Source organism: Tursiops truncatus, chromosome 17 (assembly GCF_011762595.2).
Source record: "Tursiops truncatus isolate mTurTru1 chromosome 17, mTurTru1.mat.Y, whole genome shotgun sequence".
NCBI classification, from domain to species: domain Eukaryota; kingdom Metazoa; phylum Chordata; class Mammalia; order Artiodactyla; family Delphinidae; genus Tursiops; species Tursiops truncatus.
The window spans coordinates 13589583-13605115 of record NC_047050.1 but is presented as its reverse complement, the minus strand read 5'-3'; the positions used below and the strand labels follow the sequence as shown (position 1 = coordinate 13605115).

At 38.3% G+C, this 15533-nt stretch overlaps 1 protein-coding gene across 1 annotated transcript in view; it reads right to left on the bottom strand.

The window, feature by feature from the left end:
- The window catches only part of C17H8orf34 (chromosome 17 C8orf34 homolog), a 336297-nt gene that overhangs the window by 277103 nt on the left and 43661 nt on the right, over window positions 1–15533 (bottom strand). Inside the window, 2 exon segments of the mRNA XM_073794504.1 lie at window positions 2244–2375; window positions 8292–8439. Coding sequence (XP_073650605.1) covers window positions 2244–2375; window positions 8292–8439 — 280 coding nt within the window.

The window sequence follows — 15533 nt, the reverse complement described above, 5'->3', positions numbered from 1 at the left end:
CTCTAAAACTTTTTTGCCTCTCCAAGGTCACAAAGTTATACTTGTATGTTTTGTTTTAGAAGTTTCATTGTTTTTGTTTCCATCTTTAAGTCTATGACCCATCTCAGATTGATTTTCAGTATGAATTAAGGTAGGGATCAACTTGTGTGTATTTTCCGTATGAATGTTCAATGTTGAAGGGATTTTTCTTTTCCTACTGTATTGCTTAGATGTCCTTGTGGAAAATCATTTGACCGCATACGTAGGTCTATTTTTAGACTCTTTATTAAATTCAATTGATCTATTTGTCCATCCTTTCACCAAAATCACACTGTCTTGATAACTGTAGTTCTATAAGACTTGAAGTCAGGTAGGGTAAATTCTCCAAACTACTTCATGTTTTTCAAGATTGCTTTAGATAATCATGGTTCTTTCCCTTTCCAAATCAATTTAAAATAATACTGTCAATTTCTATGGGTCAAATACCTGCTAGATTTTGGATAGGGATTGTACTTATTTCAATAGGAGATTGTTATTTATTTCTGTTCCTCTTTTCTTGCCTTTGTTTTGGGAGAATAAATCAAAAAATTGGGGGCATCCTATTTTAATAAATTTATTAACTTTTTATTTATGCTTTTTTGTGCTTTTTAGTGGTGCTCTACATATTACAATATACAGCTTTAACTTACCATGGTCTATGTTCAAAAGATATTCTATTACTTCAGGAATAATTTATGTTTCAACAATACATTTCCAGTCAATAACTCTGAATCCTATAATCTTATTGTCATGTATAAATATCTCTACATATATTATTAAATATTCATGATACTTTGTTATTAATTTCCTTTAAAGAGCTAACAGTCCGATGGAACCAGAAGTTGAGAGCAGGTCACCTGAACAGAAAAAGATACCAGATGCCAGTCCACCAGTAACATTTTGTGGCTACATAGCATCCCATAAATAGCAAAGGCTCTACAAAATGAAAGACCTTACAGCATTCTACCCTCAAGGTGATGCGATCCAGGACTCAGCCCTTTAAAATAAGCCCCCAGGGTTATGGATTTATCACTGGGAGAGGGGGAGAGAGACAGACAGAAAGACATTTCCAAGGACAGAAAGGGAAATGTGAGACTGAGAACTGACTGATTTCATTTTTCATTTATTCCTTTACATTTTTTTCATTTAACACTTATTAATTGAGCCAGGAACTATACTGGACATTACTGGGAATATGGTTGTGAACAACACATTTAAATTTTAAACTTGCATATTTTTTTAAATGTTGGGACCAAATTTTATAAACCAAACTGGTGAAGCAGGATAACTTAGCTACAATCATAATTTTAAAAGAACATTTGTAGTTTGTAGTACTTCACATAATTCTCACAAGAACTTTGTGGTTGATACAATACTTTTTATGAGTACCACTATATAAATAAAGAAACTCAAGGAGTTAATTTCAGTCATTTTCACAAATGACCCAAATTCAGATTCCAGTTAGCACATAATGATTTTTCAAAATTTTCAAACAAAAATAAACATTTTCTACCTATTCCTTTTCCTGTTTAAATTAAAATCAAACATCTCACTCTGTAACAACCACAAGAAACTGATGTGTAAGAACAGCTTTCAAGCTCTCTTGTCTTCCAAGAATAACTGACTTGCTACAAGATCCTAAGCTACATGACATGTTTAGGCATACGTGGTGGTAACAGAGCACTGGAAAAACTTAGTGGCTAGAAAGGCAGTGGGAAAGAAGGAGAGGCATTGAGAGAGAAGGGGTACTTATCATCGTGGGAGAGAGTAAATATACAAGCTCCAGTAATAAATGGATAGGGCTTCAGAGAGATCCTGGGTGAAGGATTTTTTTTTTAATTTTGTTAAATGTTTTGAACAGAAATCTTCTTTGCTTTCTCTCTAAGATATTTAATGTGCTTTTATGTCCTTTATTAAATGTAGGGTTGGTATTGCTCTGAATGTGATAAAACACTGCAACTATTCATGAGGCAAGGGACCTGCTCCACGCAGTTTACATTCTTAAAAGAATATTATACTCAAAAAGATCTAAATCACTTACATATGCTTGAGAATGAGTAGCTATATATAAGTAAAGCCCCATGTTAATGCTGAAACAAATGTCAAATTCATTAGAATAGCCAGAATATCAGATAAAAAACGTGGCTTCAATTCTTACCTTTTCTTCATTTTACTAACACACACTTACATACATTAAGTAATATCTGAATGACAAACTTCCTTACATGATTTTGATTCTGGTGATGGTGGAGAAAGACTAGACACGGCAAGGTCGCTTTTTGACTTTTTAGGCTTCTTTGCATTTAACTGCCAGGGTTTATCATAGTTTCTGAATTCTTTTCTTGTTCCTTTATGTTCTGTTAAAACAAAAAAAAAATACATATAAAAACAGTAGTGATTTCATGATTGGCCAAAAACTAAATCCATGAAGTAATTAGATATACCTGGCAAAAGCTATGTCACCTCATATCAAAATAATGCAAATGTCCCAAAGTATTACTTGCTTTATTTCTCCTGTAAATTTGAGTTTTGAATTTGATATGAATTAGCTTATATATTAATATGGTTAAGATCATGCTAAACTGGGAAATTATTCAAAAGTCTTTTTAAGGCACAGATTACTTAAAATAACACTGTATACATGGGTGTCATGGAATAAAGCCTTGTATTCTGTTGTAAATAAAAACAGCTAAATGTTAAATTTTACTCATTTGATGCTACCTTACCTGTATTCACTGTGGCACATAAAACCACTGGTGCTCACCTACACTTCCTCCATAGTATCCCTCATTTTTTTCCACTGTTCTGTTCAAGAAAGAGTAGTTCAACCACCTTTACTGAAAGCTGTAGTTCCCCTTCAAAGGTGGTCAGTGTCATACCAACTTCCAAATGAAATGATCTTTCCAGGAGTTCATCTCTCTTAACTTCTTTGCATTCCATATTTTTAGACAGACTTATATTGTGGAATTTTTTCTTCTCTTATTCTCAGGGCATTACATTCTCCTCATCCCCATATCACCTATCTAACTGTTCCTTCTCTGTCTTACTCATGCTTCCTTATCTTTCATCTGTATGACATTCCTTAGCTTCCTTCTGCCTTCTTGTTTAAATTTAAACAGCCTCAAATCATCCCAGCTCTATGGATGACTCATAAATCTTTCTCTGACTACCCACTTATAAATACCAAGTAGACATCATGAAATATTATAGGGATTCCTCAAATTTTCATGTTAAGTTTGTACTTAATGAGCTGTTATCCAATTTTTTTACTTCCAACATCCCATTAAATATCAAAAGAGGCATAAATATTCTAAAACACTAGGAACAGAAATATTGGTCTATATTCTGCCAGAACCCAGGAAGTATTTCCATACATAGAATTAAGACAAAAGATCGGCATATCAGAAAGAGACTGAAAAATTTCTAGACATCCACAATGCTTGCCCCTAGCTCAGATTCATCGCCTTATATTGTTTCACAATCTATCCGAATTTGTCGTTTTACATACAAACTAGAACCGTACTTTCTTCTAGTGCAACATAGCTAAAAGAATAAAGAATCATGGACACAAAACATAGCATCTCATGATACAAAGAAAAACTAAAAGGAGCCAGAAACAATGATATATTGGATTTTGTGGCTTTTTAAATTCTCCACTATTGGAAAGAAAAAAAAAATCCACATTAATTTAAATATTCCAGCAATGATATTTTTCTTATTTAGTCAGTTAAAAAGAGATGAGAGACAGAAAGTCACTTGTCAGTCTAGCAGAGACCTACAGGATTTGACTGATACTGGAAAGTTTAGTAGCAACCATGATTTCACCTGTCTCCCCCAAATTTTTGAAAATGAAACGGTTCCAAGCTATATGGTGAGCGAACAGAAAAGAAGAGTCTACCTCCATTATTTATTGACAAACCTTAAACTAGACAGAACACTCCTCATTTAAATTCAAACAAACAAAATAAATATCATTTTAAGAAGGAAGATTTAATATAAAAAACAAAAATACATCATTCAAAATACAGAGGAAATTCACAGTTTGGGGAAAGATTTACTATGAAAAAACCTTCAAATTTTAGAATGTGGCTATTTTATCTTCTTAAGAAAAAGAAAATAGACTCTGTGAAGCAAAAAGAAATGAGAAAAGAGATAAAACTATAAAAATATAATTGCTAAGAGAAATTAAAGAAGATAAGGAAACACTGACAGGAAGCTAAAATGCAATACGTACCAACATTTAAATTTGTGTACAAAGCCAGAAAGAGAAAAACAATACTACAAAAAACTGAATCAGTGACACAGAGAACATGCTTGACAAACCTCCCTAGAAGTTCCAATGAAGTAAAGAAAACTCAATTTATACATAGTTGATTTTCTTGAAGAAGAAATCAAAACAAACACCACAGAAACACTAACTAAGGACATAAGAAGAAAACTGTTCTAGGCTGAAGACCTGGGTTTGCTAATTGAAAGGATTCACTGAATAAAATGAAAAATTAAAGAAAAAAGACAAAACATCTAGATGTAGTCCCAGTAAAACTTTGGAATATCAGAAATAAAGAAAAAACAAATCCCATAAGTATTTAATAACAGAATATCGAAAAATGAGTAAAAACAAGGTTGCTTTCAATTTTCTCCTAGACATTAAATGACAGACTTCTGAGAAGATGTTATGTCCCAAGATACTGGATACATTTAAAAGCAAAAAGAGGGCACCTTCAGATACTTTCAAAAAGTACTGACCTATATATTTTGACGATTGAGACATTTTCTAACTAATTAGAAAAAGCACCAAAAGAAATAATTCAAAATTACAGTTACAGTTTAAACTGGCATTATTTACTGTCACCTGAATTATAACTTCATCAGTTAATATTCACATCCAAGAATTAGTCTATGCTTTCCTTCTCCCTCCTGCCATACCCTTCCCTCTAAAATCTTTCCTCTTCACCTTCTGGGGCACACGTTCCACGGTAAACAAACAGCCCTCTACCTTCAAATCCCCTCCTTCAAGTCAGGAGAGCCACTCATTCTTTCCACAAGGGCACTCCCTCCTCTGCAGTTTCCTGGAATGGAGGGTGTTCATTCCCCCACGTGTCACCTGCCACAGACTGCGTTTTTCTGGTCCGTCCACGTTAAGCTGAAAGTCTCTCCTCTCTTGCGGTAAGCGCTGCCTGTCTCTACAGCTCACCCCTCTTCATTACTGCATCCTCATTCCTGCCGCAGCCCTACTCGAGACACTGGCACCGTCACCCTTGACCTTTTAACAGCGAGAATGAAACCCTGGTGACCTCTTAATCCTTAAACAAACCATGCACTGAACCTCATACTTCACTGTCCTCCTCAACTCTAAAGAGCTTCCCTTCCCTGGACATCAGACACCCCCAAACTCAGGTCACCCACAGGATGTTCCCATCATCTGGAATCATTCCACCTCAAAAGCCTTGATCCCAAATATCACAATTTCCCTGTCCTTCTCAATCTTTCATGTTTTCACCACACCTCCCCTTACACAGGCCTCTCAAAGGATTTTAGCTCTCTGACTAGCTTTTTATGTCTACACCGTTTCCTTGTTCCCTACCCGCTCATATGTCTACACCGTTTCCTTGTTCCCTACCCGCTCATATGTCTACACCGTTTCCTTGTTCCCTACCCGCTCATACCAGACCATGTGCTTTGATCACTTGCACAATTCACCCACAAATACCCTCAGCTCCTTTGCAGAACTGCTCTTCCACCCTCCGTCCTCACTAGGGCACGACTACAGTTCTCATCAGTCTCTCATAAGGCTTTTCTGTCCCTCCTCCCAGCACTTCTGGGCACTGTGGGGAAAAATCACAATCTTGCCCATGGTTTCCATGATTAATTCATGTCTTGAACTTCAGAGAAGCCCCAGAACTGCTTTAGTCTTTTTTATTTTCCTTTGCTAACTCTTCTTTTCTTCCCCATGGTGACTTTTCACAATTAATATCATTCACTTCAATCTCCCCTATTCAATCCCCAAACCTCTTGCCCTCAGCAAACAACCTCACTTCCTAATAAACAGGCAGAATTTAAGGCAAAAGACCCTTGCCTTCCCCTAGTCCATCTCCTATTCTAAATATGACCACAACGTCTCCCATTCTCCCACTCACATGGTTTTATTGTGCACAATCCTGAATGCCATACCTGCGACTCCTGCCTTAAGCCATTCCCAGAGTTTTAGACTCATATCCAACAGCCTGCTGGAATTACCTACTAAGATACCCCACAAGAAATTCAAATTCATCCAAAGGACCTGGACTTATTATGGGTCTTCATAAATTTAGTCCTGTGTTCCCATCTTGCTTTATTAAACAAGCACTTATGCCATTACCCTAGTAAACTGGAAGTTATAATAATCTCCTTCCCTCTCCAAGCAATGAGTCATGAAGTACTTGTGCTAGTCAGAATTCTAAAGTGATCCCCCCTGATATCTGTCCCTTGATGTTATGCCCTAAATAATTCCCTCCCTTTGAGTGTAGACAGGACCTTTGACCTGCATCAAACCAACAGAATATGGCAAAGGTAATGGGATGTCAATGCCGTGATTACATCGTATTATATAAGATTCCATTTTAGTAAACTTGTATGAAAGAAATTCCCTTACTTGTTAAAGAAATAAGCTGCCATGATGCAAGAGTCATGTGGCAAAGAACTGTGGGTTGTACCTATTTGCTGAAAGCAGCCCCTGGCTGAGATCCAGCAAGAGAACAGGGACCTCAGTCATACAGTTGCGAGGAAATTAATTCTGCCGACCACCTGAATGAGCTTGGAAGCAGATTCTATTCCAGCCTCCAACACCTTGATGTGCAGCTTTGCTGATTAAACAGAAGATTTAGTTAAACCCTGCACAGACTTCTGACCTGTGAAAAATGTGAGATATTAAATGTCTGCTGATTAAAGCTACAGAATTTAATACACTACTGCCTCTCCAGATATAATTTATAAATATGGGCTCCTATCAGCTTCAATGAGCTCATAGATGTTTATCTGGTCCACCTTCAGAAGAATGGTGCCTTCTTTGCAGCTACAAACCAGAGCCTATGCCTAAGAGCTACCCTACTAGGAATCTAACGATAAGACAGTGAGGCCAAGAAAAACCAAGAGTCCCCTGTTTTGTACGCCAGAAGCCCATATTCTAGTTTCCTGTATGCAGCAGAGAACTTCTGTATGGATAACTAACACCAGAGTTGTCTACATTCTTCAGAGGATACCCTATCCCCTACCCACTTTAGGCACCAATGTGAGAATACAGCCAAAGAAAACCAAAATCCTTTCACGGGATCCCATAGAGCATGAAGAGAAGAGAAGCGATGGTGTTATCCCCAGGAGCATCTGGAATCCTGTCAGTCAGATACCATGGGAGTCAGGTGAGGAGTCAGCTACCCAAGCAACAGGTCTGGGGGGAGTGGGGATTTGGGTTTGGAAGTAAATACTAATACCAAACGAACAGACCAGGGTGTAGAAGAAATAAGCTGTCGGACACACATTTTATAAATAAAAATCAAAGTCACGTCTACCCAATTATATCACTAGTGCTTATTGGGGAGGTAAGCCTATTGCATACTTGGTAAGGCTGGTTCCCCAATAGAGTGAATAAAGCTTCCTCAGGTTGAACTTACTATATAAGGTAAAATTAGAACTCAGGGGGGCTTCCCTGGTGGTGCAGTGGTTGAGAGTCTGCCTGCTGATGCAGGGGACGCGGGTTCGTGCCCCGCTCCGGGAAGACCCCACATGCCGTGGAGCGGCTGGGCCCGTGAGCCATGGCCACTGAGCCTGTGCGTCCAGAGCCTGTGCTCCGCAACAGGAGAAGCCAAACAGAGAGTAATTATCCATCTGGGCTACAAAACAGGTAACTCTGTAGAAATCTACTGTTTACCTTTCTACACAGACGAGCTCCATAAGCACTTAATTCAAATTCTTCATAAAAAGATAAGAAGTTTAAAAAAAAAAAGATAAGTTTAAAATAATTAGTTTTCATTCATATGAAATGAAAGCTTTTCATGCAAATCTGAATCTTATTTCTATTCAGACTGAATACAAAGATGCCCATATTGTGAAGCTAATACATAACAATATATTCAAATTCAAGAATATTTTTTGACAAATTTTAGCATACAGATGAAGTCTCCGATGAATACGTGAAACCCTAGGTAACCACCTAGATTTACTCATTATAAAGAGAAAGACTTCCGTAAATTTTAGTTTAAATGCATTAACATTAACTGTAAAATATATTTTTCATTTACCTAATGTTTCACTTTCTGCCCAGAGAGCTGCAGATCCAGATAAAGTTCTCTGAAGGTGTCCACGGTTTTCTTGTTTAGACTGGAGATGGTCAATGAGAAATGGGATTGGCTGGTCAGGTGTCTCAGTAATTAACTTGGTCATTAATTCCTGAAGGCAAAGTAAAGCATATGTTTACATCTAATAATAATAGCAAACACGTATATATAACTTATTACTGCCAAGCACTATAACTAATTTAATCCTCATAATAATCTTTTCAGGCAGGCACAAGTTATTGCCCAAATCTTGAGGAAACTAAAGTGCAGAGAAGTAAACTGTGTTACACAGCTAATACATGGCAAAGCCAAGATATATTTATTTTTATTATTATATTTGTCCAAAAACGTACTAGGAATTTATTCTAAAAAGAATTTTCAATCTCAGATTACTATTTTGAGAGATGCCATTATATATTAACTTTTCAATAAACCTCACCATATGCCTTATATACCAATATCATTGTTCTTTCTTAACTATATATAAATATCCCTAAATGAAGAAAATGTTGTTGGAATGAAAGTAACAAGTCACAGCTTCACAGCAACCAAAAAAATGTCTTCAACTGGTTCTCCATCAGAAATTCCTTTTTCCAAAAGCCCTGATGGGTATTCATTCTTTCTTGTTCTTGTTCTTTCTTTCTTTTTTTTTAATGAGTGAAGCGATGGAGAGTCCCATTTTTAGACAGCCCTAAGGATGCTTTAAATTGGGGAGAAATCTGCTTAAGGGTAATCTCTACACACTGGTTTTGCCAGTCAGGAACAGCAAGAGCAAGTGCCAACTTATGGTCCATTAGAATCTCCAGACTGTTCTCCGATGCACGGCTGCCCAGCCGACTGAACATCACTTCGTGCTGTGCAACTGGGTTTGCGAACTTGCATGCACCACTTTAGATTCATATTAGTCACAATTCATCATGTTGGGTTTAGCCCAGAATTCTAGTCTGTCAATTGTCATTCTAAGTTCAGATTCTGTGAGAGGCGGTGGTTCTAGTGATACACTGGGTATCAGGTATTAGGACTGCTAATGGAAGGGATACTGGAAATTCCCCATCCCCTTGTCTTTCTTTGTTGGTGGCCTATTTCCTTTGCCTTGAATGCTCTTTTCCGGGATGTTCAGATGGCTGGCTTGTCATCATTCAGTCTCTAATGATATCTTCTGAAAAAAGCTTACCCTAATGAATCTTCATAAGCTTTTATCACTTCTTTATCTTCTTCGCAGTATTTAGCAACTCTCCAGAATCATCTCATTTAATATTTGCTCATCAGTTTGTGCCTGACTCTTCTCCCCTGCTACTACAGCACTAAGACCAAGAACTGGCCTGGTTTGATCTCTACTCTCTCCTAAGGGTCTAGATTCTACCTAGTTCATAGGTGGTGTTCAATGAACGAATGAACATTTGGTTTACTGACCCCAGGTAAATATTAGAAATTAAAATCCCTTACTGTCCTAATAAACAATAATTAAAGTATCCATAAATTTCTTAGCCCGGCAAAACACACTCTTCTGAACTCCTACACAAGAAACTGCTGTCATATCTCAGGGATATTTGTTGACATTTATAATAGTCTAGAAACACATGGATTTATCTGAGTACAGGCTAAATGGATTTTATAGATGACAAGATTCCAAGTTGATCTCAGAGACATGGATAAAGTAATTCAAGGTATTTCAAAAATGTGCAGACTGAACATAAAGTTGGAACTAAAAAGAGGAAACGATTTCTACTATGAACACACTGTGAAGCAAAATATTTGTCAGACAAACGTAAGATGTTTTTATATTCTAAAACATAGGTGAGCAAACAACCAGTTGGAAAAGGTCTTCTTTACTTCTGTTATTTAAAGTCTCAATTATTATGGTTATAACTTAAGAGGTCATTCCTCTACATGGTAGAGCAATGCAAGGTTCAATTAAAAACTTACACAGAAGTGGAACATAATTAAAAACATTTTAGATTTTGCTACTGTAGAAAAGATGCATTATATTCTATTTAAATTAACTGTACATTACAAAAGCTATGAGAAAATAGAGAGAAAAATAAATAGAAGGACCAACTAGATTACTCTTGTCACAGAAGGCCTGGGCACTCCGATAAAGCAAAATTAGGTCAGATAACAAGGCTTTAAAGCTAAAGCAATTTCTACCCTGAAATCTCTGAAGATCTCATGCACTTTTTTTTTTTTAACTTTCAAGTTAGATGGAAAGTTTCTGGGTTTTTTTCCTTTTAAAATAAACTGAAGTGTCCCTACATTGTCTTTAGGAGATGGACCATACAGTCACAATAGACCAAGTAGTCACTGTTAATTTTTTTTAAATAGCATCCGTCTAGTAGCTAGTTTTGGATACCCTTATATTCCATGAATGAATATACGAGACTAAAGACACAGGACAAAAACCGTCGCAAACAAAATGAAAAGAGCTAATGTTTGCAATAAGGTGTATTGGGTATCTTGGTTGATCAAGAGTCTAGTTCTAGATTATTGCATTTATAAGAGGAATTACCCTGCCTCTCACTCAATCCATGTATATCCACTGGCATTCGGACTTTAATGATTCTGAGGACTTAAACTCTTTCCCAGACGTGAACACTTTAAATCCTTAGATTTGCAAAGATGCTACCGGCAATAAAAAGACTGGTTTCCCCACTAGGACTGAGACACACAGAGATAGAACCGAGGGGCCGACAGATTGAGGAGATGAGAAAGGAGCCGCGCATCTTGAAGGTCAGGTGGAAGAGAGACACCCGACCGCAGAAGGTGGTCAGGGACCGGCCACCATAAGGAAAAGAGTATTCCAGAAGCGCGGGCCAGTGTCGGGGATGGAGGCCGAACGCCGTTAGGGAATGTTCCGTGCTTCCGGGGAGGGAGAGCGGGGCTCATTTACTATTCTTACCCTGAGCGTAAGAGTTGTGCCATGGAACTCCTGGGTGTCAGAGCCTGACCAGCAGAGCGACGCTGCATCCGGCCTTCCCCTACTGGGCCACCAGTCGCCCGCGCGGACGCCAGCCGGCGCGGCAACGACGCGCTCGGCCGACGCCGCCCGCTCTGCCGGACGGCGGCCCCGCGCAGGCGCACTCTGGGGCGCGGACTCGGGCGCAGAGGCGGGTCCGGGGAATCTCGCCCGCCAGTCCCGAGCCCTAGCGGTGCCCGAGCGCCTGAGAGCAGGCTCCCCAGCAAGGGTCCCTGGGGTGTCATCCTCTTCCTGCCCCGGAATGCAGTCGCCCCCGCAGCTGTCCCGAGGGAGATACACCAACGTGGCTTTTGGGCCGCTGCCCCAAGCCTGTCCCGGGACGCCCTCTGCAGAGCCCGGGAACCCTGCCACGGTCTGGATGGCGACCCCAGCGCCCCGGGAATTGGCTGCAGTGTGCCAAGGTATCCCTGTATGTACTGAATCGTGTCTGGAGCCAGAAACCCCACCCTCCTGCCTTGCCCACACCAGAGACTAAAGCCTCGGACCCAATGAGGATGCTTCCCAGCTCGGAGGACCAGAGCCCGGTCCCCGCCTGACGGTTCCTTGACGAGAGCCCTCCCCAGAGCTCAGGTCTTAGGCTCAGAGGCTGCCCTGAACTTTGGCCAGAAGGTTTGGAGGGTCCCCGCCTGAGCAGCTTCTACAAATACCCTTGCCTGTCAACCAGGAATCAGGCCTGTAGTATGGGCCGCCTCCTCCTTTGCTCCTTCGGTGGTCTTCAAGCTTTCCTTTAGCGGAGGAGCCCTAGGAGGTTTTGGCTGTGGGCATGAATAACTTGAAACATGGAAATGGCAATAGCTCTCCTGTTCTGGAACAAAAACTTCGTGGAAATTTTAGGCCAAGGGCTTGGGAATTGATAAAATAAAGGTATTAATTTTAATGTGACCCTGTTTGCACTCAACGGCTAGTTAAAGATGGGGCATTCAAGTTGCAAACAAAATATGTTAGCAGCTGTCCTCAACAGAGGATTTAACTCATAGTTAATTGATATCAATAATATTACCGACGTAAGCGAGATGCAATAGAAGAAACAGGATAAGGCAGCGATTAGACACAGAAGCTTTGAATGAAATCTTATGGACACTTTTTCAAATCACCCGTCTTCTACTTAGTAGCTGTATGACTTTGGGCAAGAAACTCAAAAACTCACTTTAACATTCAATACTTCATCTACTAAATGTGGATGATAATAGTACCTACATGATATGGTTGCCAGGAGGATTAAATAAGATAATGATCGTAAAGCATTCATAAAGTGCTTGGGATATATGTAGCCTATTGTGATAGGAGGCCTAACATTTTCTTCTAAGGCTGGGAACTGTTTCCCAGAATCTTCTTTATATGATCTGGGTTAGAGTACAGTATCCCAATGTGAGGAATTCATAGAAGACTTAGAAAGTAAGAGAAGCAGAAGAAATTATTCTCTGGAGTTGATTGCAAGCAGATGTGACGGCAGATGAGGGATTCACATCAGCTTCCCAGCAAATTTGTGGAAACCTCCACTGCAGACTGGGATAGCTGTGGGAATGGTACAAAAGTACTGGAGAACTGCAGCAGCTTCCAGGCAAGGAATTGAAAACCACTTGCTTTGGATATCCAGGTGGTGATTTTCAGGGTGGGCTCCTCCACCTTTGGTGACAGACAGCATTTCTCTGGCCTCTGCGCCCCGACCTTCTAACTCTCCATCATGCAAACTTATTTGTATTAAACCCTATATGACCCAGATACGGAGTTGCTTCTGTTTTCCTGACTAAACCCCCCTTAATGATCTACCCAAAGGTGGTGTTAGCTACTATTTTCAAGTTTATTATTGCTTTTATATATTTCTATATTATTTTTATATATTTATATGTTTATTATTACCACTACGGTTATTACCATTTTTATCAGATATTTTTATAGCATATGTTTTTGATAGACTATGTACATTGCATCTTTTTATTGGCTTTACTTTTTCTGATTATAAAACTAATTAATGCTCTCTTAATACAGTTTATTATAAACTGCAGTCTTTAACTTCATGAATATTGAGACAGCCCCTGCATTGATATGTTTCCTTTTTTGTTAATTATAATTTTGTTACCAATTCAAATATATTTATTTTTAAAACACAAATATATAGGAAGATAACATTATTTTTTAAAATTTTGAAAAACAATCTAGGGAACATAAAGCATTAATTACTGACTGCAAATTTGTATTATACATCATGTGAATACATGGAAGTTAGGCCTATTATAACCTTGTACTATATAGAGCATGGCCATAATTAATAAGTTGGAGAATGAATGCTAACTAAATAGCAATAATGACTGTCACAAAATACATTTTAATTTTAATGTCCACTAGATAAAAGCGAAACCATGAGTGAGTTGGTAGCTCATCACAGTCATTTATTATTAAATAAGGTGTGAGTAGTTAAGGGAATGAGTAATCAGGCAACAGTAGAAAACATTTTAATAGATTCTTTTCATCTGATGAAAGCTATGGAATCTCTTGGTTAAAAAACCAAAAAGTACATGTATACACACAAACATCAAATCTTACATAATATTCCTGGGTGTTTACCCATCCATGGGCTAACCCTCTAAGGTTTCATTGACCCCAGGTTAAGAATCCTTGCTTCAGGTCACACAGCAAACAGACAGCATGGCATTCTGCCTAAAAATTTACTTACTTACTTAACTTCTTACTTGGGAGTAAGTTACTTCTTACTTCATTTCCTGAGAGGTAAGTACTAGCCTCAGTAGAAAGTTATCAGGAAACAAAATTAAAACCATTTCCAAAATCTCAGGACTTTCTCATCATATAGTGTTTTTGTTAAATCAATAAATATACAGGATATTACACTATAGTAATAATGGAGGTGGTGTCAATCAGATATATTTTTTACTCAACACCATAATTATCTTAAATATTAATTGGCATGTGGCACATTACCATCTGTAGAATATTTTAGTTCAAAGCTGGCATTAAGATCTGACGGCTGAATTAATTCATTCTAAATCTGCATGTTTCAATTTTCTCTTTTTAACTAGGTCTTATTAAAAATTTGCATGAGATCACAACCTTCCAATCACTCACCCTTTCCACCACCACCTGTTTTTCATAAATAGGTAGTTAATGGGCATTGAATTGTCAACAAATGAGAGACTATCAACTTGAAAATCAGTTGTCTCCAAAGTAGCTTATTTTTCTGAAACAGCCTTATTTTAAATTGATGTCAGCATTCCCAACTGATAGAATCCCACTTGGTTTCCACCCCCACCAGAACCCTTGCCTTTTCATTCATTCCATTTTTCTAAATAGAAGTAGAATGGAGGAAATTTTTTTTTCTGCTTCACTGCACCTCTAGCCTCTGTTAGGAGTTTTGGCTTTGGCAACAAATAGGTTCCAATGCAGCATCTAGGTTTCCATGCACAAGTGAGAAGGGGACAGACATCTGTTTGATGTTTTCCGGTCAGACTCTTCCATTCACAGAACTCAAACTGTCCTCTGGTTACCTTCCTCCACCTCAGGACCATGCCCAGGCCCACCCTAAACGTTCTCTCATTCCCAATCAGAACTGAGATTTCACTGGAAGGCTGAGCTCAACAGGAAAGATAGCAATAATTCAAAGTATCAGTTATTTACTGAGTTTGATATGCACAAGTGTCAAGTATATTCCATAGATTTAACCACTCACTATACATTAAAGGACTGCATACAAGATGCACAACCCAACTAGGATATATGCACTTTTACAAAGGTGTGTGCTAACTCCCTGCTTATTTCAGGTCACCTGCCCCTCACCAACAACCCACCGATGCAAACAATCTTAGCCACGCATCCAAACACAACCATACAGGCCCAGGGAATAAGAAATTCTCACCCCTGGTTTGAAAGACTCTTTGGCCCTTCTTAAATATCATGTAATATAAAATTAGGTTATGATACTCATTTGTAATACACAGTCAAAGGCAACTAATTTACCTCGTTATATATTATAGAATATAATCCAGTTAGGGAAAGTAAAAAAAAAAATGAGTAGTTTTATAATGAAGATTAAGAATAATGAAAATTCCACAATTAAAAAATAATCATTCTAAGTTCTAGAGCTGAATTTTGGATACTAAATTCTCTCTGCTTTTAATAATATAGACAAATAATAAATCTAACCAGCAGATGACAAGTGACAGAATATTTTGCCTAATACCTATTAATCCCTCCTCCTCTGACATCTCTATATTAGAGAT